This window comes from Ischnura elegans, chromosome 8, assembly GCF_921293095.1.
Source record: "Ischnura elegans chromosome 8, ioIscEleg1.1, whole genome shotgun sequence".
Lineage (NCBI taxonomy): Eukaryota > Metazoa > Arthropoda > Insecta > Odonata > Coenagrionidae > Ischnura > Ischnura elegans.
In genome coordinates, this window is record NC_060253.1 from 87,909,118 (window position 1) to 87,922,015 (window position 12,898).

General features: G+C 36.9%; 1 protein-coding gene across 2 annotated transcripts in view; it reads right to left on the reverse strand.

Annotated features, from left to right (window-relative positions):
- Nucleotides 1-12,898, reverse strand: part of LOC124163245 — a 46,976-nt gene that overhangs the window by 11,078 nt on the left and 23,000 nt on the right. For both annotated transcript variants that reach the window (XM_046540004.1, XM_046540003.1), the window contains exons 15-18: nucleotides 9,919-10,151; nucleotides 4,578-4,708; nucleotides 3,180-3,306; nucleotides 929-1,063 (exon numbers count right to left, since the gene is read on the reverse strand). In XM_046540004.1, the coding sequence (XP_046395960.1) occupies nucleotides 929-1,063; nucleotides 3,180-3,306; nucleotides 4,578-4,708; nucleotides 9,919-10,151 (626 nt within the window). The remainder of the gene's footprint in view (nucleotides 1-928; nucleotides 1,064-3,179; nucleotides 3,307-4,577; nucleotides 4,709-9,918; nucleotides 10,152-12,898) is intronic.

Consider the following 12,898-nt stretch of genomic DNA (forward strand, 5'->3'; position numbering starts at 1 on the left):
TTTCAATACAAATAGGAGTGCACTGAGACATTCTGACAATGAAAACAACACAAAAATTTGATGGTAAGTAATTCCATTTGTATCTAATGCTCTTAAGTTCAGTTCCTGATCCACAGAGCAACTAACTCTTTATTATCTGCACACAGTTGGAATGGAATGAATAAAATATCATTAATATGTAATAACGATTCCATTTTAATTGTTCTGAGGCCTATTTTGTTTTAATTAATGGTAATATAACGTCATATGAGGATAGATTCCTTAACTACATGCACTTCAATAATTAAAGCTAGAATGAATTCTACGACCTGGTTGCCTGACACTCCTCATGCAAGTAACAATAACAATAACATCTTATGCAACACTATCACATTGCTCTTAGTCAGATTTTCCAAATTTTTATAAATACCAACAGAACAAGAGTAGGTATATACTAAAGAGAGAAAAATGATTCTCGGTTTTCTTGTTGGAGGGTTAGATATAATTTAAGCAGTTTACTGATAGGTTTGGAATAGCAGTTTTTTTTATCAATGGATTCAAATCTTAATTGTTGGAAATGGTCTATATTCAAGCCAAATGAAAAGAACTTTGTTATGTACATGATTACGTCACACAGTGGTGAATGCATTGTGTATTTAAAATGTCTTGTGGAAACAAAAATGTTATTTTCATTCAACATGAACAGTTTTCATATACTCTTTTGAGTGATTAAAGAAAAATGGAAAGAATCCCATAGTGAATGATGGTATTCATTACATACATTCAATGGACATTTGCCATTCCCAAGCTCTCCCAAATTATGTATCTGCGCTTAGAAGTGACTTCTATACAAAAAGATCACTAGCTTTCATATCATAAAATCCAACACTCAACAAAATTAATATTAACATGCTACAACAAATTTAAAATACTGTAACCGGTCATTTACCTTTTCTCGTTAGTATGGGTAAGGAGGTGCCTCTGAAGTTCTCTTGAGCGTAGAAAAGATTTTGAGCAAACTTCACACTCATAGGGGCGTTCTCCTTTGTGCATTCTCCGATGGTCAGTGACTTCCTTGAAGTACCTAGAGACAAGAGGGCTATAGTCGATTAAAAAATTACCGATACATGGTAAGTAATATATTTCAAACATAGGAGAGCTATCCATGATAAAAAGAAGAACACAATGGTAATTTCCACACTTTTAATGTCACAACTCAGCAACCGACCATGGTTTCAACACGTGTCATTTTCAAGGCTCCTTTGTTAAAATGCATCCCCATGACGTCAAAACCCTGACCTTCACTCCGATCCACTCAATGTATGTTTTCGTCCTTCACTCACTTGTTTACCAAAACCGTTTCCCCTCCCACTCCCCCACACCTAATTCCATATGCCCCCACCTCCTACCTTGGCCTGGCTATATATACCGAGAGAGTACTGGGTTTTTTCACCTTGAAAATGACACTTACGCGTTGAAACCATGGTTGGTTGCTGAGTTGTGACATTAAAAGTGTGGAAATTACCATTGTGTTCTTCTTTTTATCATGGATATAAAGAACTTCCACAAAATCGTGCCGGATACGATTTTATAAGATAGGAGAGCTAGCTTAAAGCTCATGGATTTTTAAAGCTTATGAAAGCATTTCCCATTCTTAACACAAAGTAGGATTATCCCAAAGTTATCACTAATACCATTCTCACATTGCATTAAATTTAAGATTAAAATTTAGCTACGATCTTAGAAATGATTGAATGACTGAACGAAATTTCCCATCCGCAAGATTTCCGAAAAGAGCCAATCAAATTATAAAAAGTAACCTGATAAAAACATAGATATTAAACTAAAATAAAAATAATTGTAAGAAAAATTGTGATATGCCATAAAAATACAGCAAAACACTTAAATACCTGTAATGATTATAACATTACATATATTTTGCACGTATACTGGTTTCACCAAAGGTTAGTCAAGCAATAATTGAGCCTTCTTTCCCTCCATCCCTGTTTCAGTACATTCATTAGCTTTCTTCTCTTTACTTAGATGAATGCTATCTCAAAATTCAAACAAGTAGAGGTAGTGTGAAGATACTTTATTTTAGTTTTGTTATGGTTAAATGACATGGTATAGCTTTCTTTTTTTATAGTCTAAATACAAATGGCAGCTGTTTTTTTGAGCTGAAGTTGATTCATATTATTATTGAGAGACAGGATGAGGAGCGGCATGGTTTCTTTCAGAAAGAATGAAAGAGAAGAGCTATTTTTCATGATGCATTGGTAGGCTAATGGTCTACAGCAGAATAACTAGCATATTCTATAATAAATATTTACCACACAAGAGGTTTCAACTTATGTAACTCATTATCCAATGAGCCATATCTAATAAATTAGCTAAAATATTCAGTAGAGATAATTTAAAAATCTCCTTGCATAACCAAACCAACCTCGGCAATCACTGTGAAAAAATACAGACATATTCAAACCCCTTCTCTCTAATTGGGTAATTACAAATTGAAGTGCGAAAATTTATGATCCACATTGGACAGACATGAAGAAATTTTGCCACCTGACTAAAAGAAGAAGAGCATTGGAGCTGCTGGCAATCACAAAATTATTCAATCCTCTCTGTAAAACACCTGATAGAATCTTAGCATAAGAACAAGATGAAAAGTAGTACATATAATGTGATGGCACCAACATAAAACACTGTTGGAAAGGATACTGGACAGCCCCTCTGACTACTTCTTTCCCATTAAGTATGAAAGTAATAATCTGATACAACTATTCCCACATATTCTAGCATTAAAATAATATTCTAATTCCCAATTATAGCAGTTTGAATGCACGATTGTATACATGTTCAAGTAGGTATGAGCCTGGACCCAAGGATTTACCTACACGAATTAAATTTCTCATGCATTTCATTTACCAAAATATGCCACCTCAACTTCGATTAATCAATGGGTAAACAATTTTGGATTCCAAGGATTTTAAATTAACTGGCAAAATATGACTAACACATTAGTAGGACAATATGAACTACTATGAGCTCCCACCAATCAGATCAGGCAAGTAGGAAAAGGGCCTCTCCATGAAAAGACAGAGAGTGAGACCGTGAGTGACTACAGGCCCTACAAAAAGCCTTTTCTCGAATTCAGCAACTGAATTGCATGTCTCAATACAAAGCCAAGAGCCCCTTACCTCATGGTCTTTCCACACTCATCACATTTATATGGACGTTCTCCAGTGTGACTCCGCATATGGACCTTGAGATTAAACTTCTCCAAAAAGCCTCTCCCACAGACAGAACAAGTGAATGGCTTAATATCTGCAAAAAAAAACTCCATATTAACATTATGGTAACGGTACTTGACATTTCGATTGAAGTAATACCATATACAAAGTTCTACAATACCTATGTTTTGATATGTTACGACGATACTTATCGAAAGGCATTTTTTAATTAAAACTTACAAGCAATTTAAAACAAACAATATTGCCAGAAAGTTATTTTAGCAAGTTAGTATAGTTAGAAAATTTTAATTTACAATACGTTAGAATTCCACCAGATTAAGCTGGAATCAACTCTCTACAGGAAAGGCAGATATAAAAAAAAATGTTTTGCTTTCTCTTTCTGACGTCAGCATGTATTTGATTACAAGTTTTGAATCATAACGAGCATTAAATTGTCTTAAACCATTAATTTTAATACCATAATTATTATAAAAAGTACTGGAAAGGATTTGATAATTGGAAATTTAATTGAATGCAGAAATGAATGATTACAATCCTAGTGAGATTGTTTTTTTTGCTTATTAATGATCTTTGGTGGCAATCTTTAGAATGCTACATAGTTACTAGCATCCAAACTCAAAGCATATAACTTCTATGCCCACGCTATTGTACTAGTCGTAGTGGAGGCAAAAGGGAGAAGGGAAGTGACCAGGGACTAACATTAGCACAAATTTTGTTCATTTTAGCAACTGAGTCAATTATGATTAAAATTTGACTTTTATTATCTACTAATTCATGATGCATTATCATAGATTTCAATACCACACCATAATTCTATTTTGTCATTTGGGGGCATCCATTTACTATGCGAGGCGATTTTGGCGATTTTTGGACTCTCCCCTGTTAGTGAGATATCGTGAGATTTGGCTCGACCCCCTTCCCTCCGTCTAATCTCTCATGAGATTGTTCAAAATGTTTATTTTCAGTGTAAATACGTTAATATCTATGCATGAATGCGTTGGATTAATTTTTTAAAAATTGTGTTTTATAATCATTATGTACATAATAATAGTCTTTATTTAAGATTAGTCAATTTAACCCAGTTTTCTTGTAATTTTACACTATTTCGTGTGGAAAAAAATTACGTGATACTTGGAAGGAATCTCCCTCTCCCCTACGTGAGATTTAGGGAGAATCGGCTTGACTCCCTTCCCCTAAATGCCTCACGTCATTAATGGATGCCCCCTTTCTAATGAATCTAGGTTACATTTCATGATGCTAAATCAAAGTTGCCTTCATGCAGATGGGATTGGTTCTTTCCCTAAAATTTTTAAACGTGTGATGATACAAATACGGAATACAAACCATTGTGAATCTTGCGGTGACGCTCCAAACGAGATGAATCAAGAAACTCTCTCCCACACTTCTCACACGTAAAGTTGACAGCACTTGTAGATCCTCCTTCGCCACTTTCTCCTTTCTTTCTCCTCGACTTTCTGAAATAGAGTTTCTTATTACTCTCAACCTCCCTCCATAATCAGTAGAACCTCAATTGTAATTAATACATTACCCATAGTTCAAATAGGCATTCAATTGATTATCTACAGAGCAGTGGCGTCATGGCAAAATTAGCAGCGCCGGAACACACTTTCCTTATCTTTTTTACCAGTGAAATATTACTCAGTTTATATTATAGTTACGCCTGCATATTTAAAAAAAATTAGTTTTGGTAACGAATGAATACATTTATTAGAAATTTTGAGGCACCGAAACTGTAAAAAAAAAAAATTTACTTTTATGTCTTTTCATAACCAGTGCTGGAACAGCATTCCGTCGGGTTCTGGCACCATGATACCTCTGCCGCAGAGTCGGTTAGTAATCGAGCACAAGCAATTGGATTTCTTGAAACGATTACTTTCTATGAAATGTAATTTTTATTTGTAATTTACTTCTTACAGTGAAAGAGTAATTGTTACTTTTGTTTCAATTGTTACTTTCTCGTAATTAACATTTACTTTACTCTCTCCCAGGTAATTTGCTTGCTTAGGTTCAGTCACCTTTAAGTTGCAGCCGACTTGTGATGGGTACAAAATATGACACCCGTTGTGCAGTGGCGGCTCGTGAGTCAAATGCTAGGGGGGGCGCACTCCACCGGGGGGTCATAATTTTTTAATATTTCGCGTATTTTATTAAGTTTTTACGGCAATCTAGGAATAAAATTTTGTCATGCCATATGTTCCGTTTTTTTCAACAAAAATACGTAGTTTTCCTAAGAAAGCTTGATTAATAAATACTAAATGCAGTAGACTCTCGGTCATACGGATCGGCTTAGTCCGGACTCTCGATTATACTGATCAATGATCTTGAAGAATAGAAATATATTTGCTGCGATATTTTGCTAATACAAACGAAAATACGTAACATTAGGTTTTAGCGCCTACATTCTTCGTGCGGATATGCCCGCAATACACTTACGTTGTTCGTTTTTCAATCATAATGCGTTATTTGTCAAATCTATACAACATTTGCAATGATTCAGGTAGCAATGACACTTGTAACACCTGAGGAGGGAGGGGAGTGTCACTGACTTCCACTGGGCAACAAACACTACTAGAATGCGCGCGCTTTGCTATTGCATATGTAAACTTTGATTGCGGTGTTCGCGTTGCTTCTTGAATACAGTATGATTTAAAATCAATAATTAAACATTTCTCACACATTTTTACAAAATCTGAAATACTCACATGCCTTTAGTTATATTGCAGAAGTCCATCCTTCTTTCCTTTTGTCCAGCAAAGTGATCAATTACACGTTCGTTGAAATCAGCGCCGGACAACAATTTCTTTCCGATTGAACACATGGCAAGGGCACTAGTCTATAAATAAACAAGGGACTTAATAAACAAGGGACGACACAAAATGGGCCGACGAAAAATACGACCAAAAAGAACAAGGTGCCTGGACACAGAATTGGGGACAATTTTTCCCTATATTTCCCTAAAACATAAACGAGCACTGTTGATTAATTCAAAATTGTCTTCTTGAATGTACACACAGCACTAAGAAACTTCTTAATGTGCAATAACGCATAGTTAACTCCTCGAAAATGATGTCTGAACTCATTTCACTCCGTTCTTTCCGAGAGTCTTGCCTGGTCTTGCCGTTACATTAAGGACAACTCAAGGGAGATAGAAGTCTTGGTCCACAAATGCTGATTCAGCTGAGGGACGAATTTAAGGTCAGCAAAGGCATTCAAGCAAACAAAAACGTCACGGACCATCGCCATGAGTATAAGATTCATATGTGGTAAACACACGAAACGCCAACGGGTCGCACTTGGAATAACCATGTCTTCGAAATCATTGCCATGATATACATAATAGAATATAAATTCTAGATCGTAAAAGAAGACGACTCTGAACCACAGATAGGAGCTGTAAGGATCTCCGCACTGATATGAACTCTTCGAAGCCACTTAAATCAGACCCAAGTGACATTTTCCGTCAGACAGCTACCGCTCTGCCGCTGAGGAATCAGGTGAACATGAACTAATAGAACAAGGACGGCTAGAAAAATGATGAACCTACACACAAAAGGTGCATTGTACGCGGCACTTCTTGACATTCATTGAATGACTCTATTTAAAGTCACGTTTACGGGTTAAATCATGTTTAATCCTTCATACTATCACGCACGCACCTATTTCTTAAATTATAAATCAGTGGGGAATGTTATCTGATTTTTCCTAATACTGCAGGTCTTTTGATAAATTTATCTGAAAAATAGGTATCGCATTTCTAATCATCGGGAAGATATGAATACATTGTTAAGGCCTAAATATTATAATATTAGTTTCCCCAAGGTTCTTAAAATTCGTAATCATAACAGAACTGTGGCCAATACTCGAGAATAGTTTTCCTACGTCAATACAGCCTTTGACTGGTTGGATTTTATGTGTTCCGGAATTCAAACACCAAAAAACGCAAGCATAATGGTATAATTTATTTTCCGTAGCAATACCTACCAGTAATTAAAAATTAAAATCGTTTAACTACACCCAGTACAGTGACCATTCTGATTCCGTACGTCCCTTTTCTGTGGCAGCACCAAGCAGACGCCAGATTAAACGCCCGCCGGCCTGCGCAGCGATGTCAACTCACACGTCGCTCTGCGCATTCTCGGACGACGTCCCAAGACTTCCATAAGACACAAGGTTAGACGCGTCATAGCACCAGCGGCCCCCACCACTACCACTCTCCATATAACTGCATGGGGATGGATTGGGACGTTCTGGCCAGCGCCCCACGGCTACAAATACGAACTTCTCGCGCTATTTCTTTTCGTGTTTTTCCAACACTTTCGATGTATGCGACTGAGAAAAACACTTTGATTAATTAGATGTATAATTATAAATTAATGGATATTTATTTTTTTTACTTTTTCAAATATTTGGGAGGGGCGACGTCCGAGAGTCCTTACGGGCAAACCGCCACTGCCGTTGTGTTGTTGCAGAAGTTATAATTGTATGAATCGCAAGTGTAACTGCAACTTTAGCCATTTCTATAACTCAATCATTCCACATTTTTACTGCACTATTTGACAGTTGCCACTTGGTCTCCGATCTTACAAGAAGTAATTGTAATTCAGGGTGTCCAGCCAATCAGAGCAGAAAAATTCTTCCGTAATTCCAGATTTTCCAGGGAAATTTGACAAAATTCCAGGTGAATGCAGCGTGATTACTGCGATAGATAGGAATTTTATAACAGCCAAAATTACTTCAATATTTTAAAATAATATTGTATTAATGTATTATTTTGCATTCCGAATACATAGACATAATTCATACTTATCCAATACATTCCAAGAAGCTGCTTTGACCTCATAAACGTATACATCACCTCACATTCTATTCTTTGTGTTTTTCAATCTTAATTAAGTCAAGAGTGCTAAACATTTCGATTCTGATGTCTTGTCTGACATTCCACGTTTCGATGCGGCTGTAAAAATTCTACTAACAAGGAGACATCGCCAAAGTGATGTTAGGGATCTGGACGAAGATGTCATTTTCTAAAACTATATAGGTAAGATAGAAAAAGTGTCACGGCTTTCTTCCACATAGGCCCAGGTTCGAGAGATATTCGCATGTAAAGATTTCGTGCAGCAAGACGTCCCTTGAGTCTACACTACAGGTTAGGGGACTAATGCCCTAGACCGCACCGCCACGGCCGTAGTTGAAACGGGGCGCTTACTCAAGGGACGTCTTGCTGCGCGAAATCTTTACATGCGAATATCTCTTGAACCCGGGCCTATGTGGAAGAAAGCCATGACACTTTTTCTATCTTACCTATATAGATTTAGAAAATAACATCTTCATCCAGATCCCAAACATCACTTTGGCGATGTCTCCTTGTAAGCTATGGCACTTAAAGTTACGACAAACACATTTTAGGGCAGAAAATGGGTGTTGAACAGGCAAAATTTTATGCAAAATGAAAGATTTTGAAATTCCAATTCGGAGCAAAAATACATGAATAATTTATGCATAATAGGGTGGTTTCCTTTTTTTTTAATTGCCTAAATTGAAAGATTATTACTCCTGGAGTACGCATTTCATGCTTTTAGATTTTTAAATGACGATATCTATTTTTCCCGATTAAATGAAAAGTGAAAATTTTCAAGCGTGCGAAAATGTGACGGCTAAGTATGAATGCTGGGAAAAGCCCGTTTGACGTCCTTCTGGTTCTGGCTGACGCTGTGTGAGGCCACCTGGGTGTGAGGGTATGAGTGCCAACACGATGCAGGTTGCTAGCAGGTAGCGCTTGGCTTAAATAAGGATTATTAATACCCTATCAAACGAAGGAAACTTTCCCACCATAGGTAATTTTAATAGGTGATTATTAAGAGATGTTTCCCTAGGCTCTGTGCCTCATGCATGCATTGGTAATTTCAGACGATGTAAAACTACTGACTACTCGTATAGCATCTGGGCTCCTGTGACGTCACATGGAGTGGTCACATGGCCGCCAATTTGGCCTTTTTCAAATGAGGTTAAAATTGAACATTAACATTTGTCTGAACTGGGATTTCTAAAACAAAATAATTTCTATATTATGACTACACTAATGGTGGGTAACGAATCACAATCAATGCCTTTTGTTTTCTTTGATGAAGGAAACTACCCATTCCTGATTCTCTCACTTTTCCCAGTCGCTGGACACCCTGGTTATTTGACAAGAATTATGCATTCTGAATTTGTAGAGGGTAGGGGGAGTGATAAATATGAGTATGGGGGAAGGAGGGGTTTATATTGAGAGGGTGGACGTGGGAGAGCAATGGTTTTGGAGATAATCTAAGAAGCAAGTATTTAGATTCATACCTGAAAACATTCCTTAAACAGAGTTACGGTCAGCACACACACAATTTATACTATGCACTGCAGATGGTGCACACGATTGAGGTACAAGAGCTGGGTGCTTCTTTTTCACATTCAAAAACTTAAAGGAAGAAAGACCGGTATTGTTTAACTGCTACCTATAGTGAGTAATATGACTGATTTTCATTGTATTGCAGATGTGACAGGTTTTTGATATCCTCCAGATATTAAAAAAAAGTTTCAGCAATACTAGCTTTATTAAAAGAAGCCACCAGTTTCTAATTCATGGAAATCTAGTAAAATGTTGAAGCCAATCTCACAAGTACGCACTTACCTTACTTTGGATTTCATTACAACTGATTCCTCATCTTTAGATGTTGAATTATCCACAGTGGATTGGGGATTGGAAACGATTGGACTTTGTGACATGATGATATTCACTTCTTTGGGAAGAATGAAACCATATTCATTTCCCATGGCTAATTCAGCAGAACTACCAGCAAAGTTTTGGCCATAAGCTTCACCTTCCGTCTGAAGGACAAATCCCTCTGAAGCGTCAAGAGCAATCTGAAAATTGAAGACATCAGAATCTTATGGGATGTAAAAACAACTTTATACATAGTAAAGAAACCACCCAGCTAACACCAACAAGGGGAGACCACATTCAAGGGGAGGCTCCGCCTTTTTCAATGCTGTATTTTTTATGGCATTTGGAATGGCGAACACATATCTGAACTGGTAGTGGTTCCATTGAATGAACCTTAGTTTGACTGTAATTAATCAATTTTCCTGTAGTACTTTTAACAAGCCTTATATAATTCTAAAATAGCACACCCTTCTACAGATGGGCCATTCGGTTTAATGGTTAGCGTCCTCAACTAAGACCTCGGGAACCAGAGTTTGGGACTCTGTCACGGCAGTACACTTTATAGACTTCAAGTACCTATATGCATGAGAGAAATTATTTTATCAACATAATGGCATTAAGGTATTTTAGCAGTGTCATTTCAAATGTGAAGATATGATGACTACACTAGCAAGGATTGGTGCGCGCTAAAAACGTAATTTTTTTGCAATGCTTATACTGATCAACTTCCAAATTAAAAGTGAAAACCACTTCTTGCAAGAGCACATGGCATTATGGCTCGCGGCAAACAGCAATATGTGTGCAGATGTAAGAAATAAGAACACAAAACTAATAAAAATTCCCATTTCTCTCAAAAACTCTAAAAATAGGATGAAATAAAAGTTGATTATTTAAAATCAACAATTATGTAATTCTAGACATTGATAAGAAACCAGCCCTGATCATACATGATGCATAGCACTGCAGGGAGTGACAACTTAAAAACTAACCTCACATAACCTCGATGTTGATGCTAGGTTTAACTCCTTCCTGAATGATTTTCTGTTGCTTTTTAATCATTCATTTCCTTTAAGAACCAGGAAGTTTAACTATAAAAGCAAAAATATTAAATTCCCTCCTGAGCTCCTAAATATGAATGCCAGGGTTAAAGAACTGCATAGACTGTCAAAGTTTTCTGATCCATCCCTCCTCAATCAATACAAAGCTCTTCTACATAAATACAAATGCAGTATTAGGGAATTTAAGAAAAATCGTCATAGCCATGCCATTGCTTCTTCAAATAACCCCTCCAAAGCTGCATGGAGGATTATTAACCAACAAACTAAAAATAACTTTGAACAGAGACCAACTTTTATCAAATTTAATGACCTACCTGTTTTGAACCCTATTGCAATTGCAAATTGTTTTAATAGCCAATTCTGTCAAACTGCTAATAACACAGATCTACCTTCTCTTAGTTGGGATAAAACACCCTCGTCAATTTTTCTCTCCCCATCTACCCCTAATGAGGTTGCCAACATCATCCACTCTCTTTATAATTCCTGGTCAGTAGGATATGATGGAGTCCCTATACCTATCATTAAATTAGTTGCTAGGATTATTTCTGCTCCCCTGTCCGACATTTTTAATTTGTCTATCTGCAATGGTCATTTTCCTACCTACCTGAAAACTGCTGTCATCATTCCAATCCATAAAAAGGGATCCACCACTGAAGCCAATAACTATCGACCTATTGCACTACTCTCAGCTTTCTCAAAAATTTTTGAGAAACTCTTCTACAATCGCATAATGAATTATTTATCCCATTTTAACTTGCTGAATTCTTCCCAACATGGCTTCATCAAGGGAAGATCTACAATATCTGCAGCTTTCCAACTCATTAATGATATCACTTGGGGTCTTTCCAATCAGAAAGAAATACTTGGGATCTTCTTCGACCTATCGAAAGCTTTTGATACCCTAAATCATAATATCCTGTTCTCTAAACTCAATCACATTGGAATAAATGGCAATGCTCTAGCCTGGATACAATCTTACTTATCCAATAGAATGCAAATGGTTCAATTAAATACAACTTTTGCTGCTGGTGCTAACACACTTCGATCCAACCCTCTCAAATCGAACTGTGGGGTCCCTCAAGGATCAATCCTGGGCCCTCTTTTATTTGTCATCTTCATCAATGATCTCAAATATCACCTACCTATGTGTAAGGTGACCCTATATGCTGATGACACTTCTACACTGAACCTTAGCGATACGCTGTAAGGAGTAACGAATGCTGCTCAAATTACTGTTTCAACTATAGGTCAATGGTGCCATAATAACAGCTTACAATTAAATGACCTCAAAACATCTTTTCTCCACTTCCATAACAAAATTTCTCCCCCGACTTCAAGCCCTTTACTCCGAACTATCAGTAATAATTCAATCAAGCAATCTAACTGTACCAAATTCTTGGGTTTAACTCTAAATGAAAATCTTGACTGGCAATTCCACGTTGATAATCTCAACAAAAAAATTTCATCTGGTATCTTCATGATTCGTAAACTTGCCCCCACCACCTCTGTGGAGATCTTAAAGCTAGTTTACTTTGCTAAAATCCACTCCTACCTGTCTTATGGTGTGATATTTTGGGGCAACACCAGTGCTGCCACAAGGGCCTTCTCCATGCAAAAGAGATCTTTGAAGGCAATTGCTGCTGTTTCCATCAGATCTCCAGGAAAGCCACTGTTTCTTAAATTCAAGATAATGACACTACCATGTCTGTTTATTTTTTATTGTGCACTATTTGTCAAAATGTATCCTGATTTGTTCTGTCCGAGCTCTACCATTCATGATTATTTCACTCGGCGCAGAAATGATGTTCACCTGAGAAGGCAACCCTGTGCCTTATCTAGAAAGGGAACTCATCACTCAGCTTCCCTTATTTTTAATAAATTACCACCGC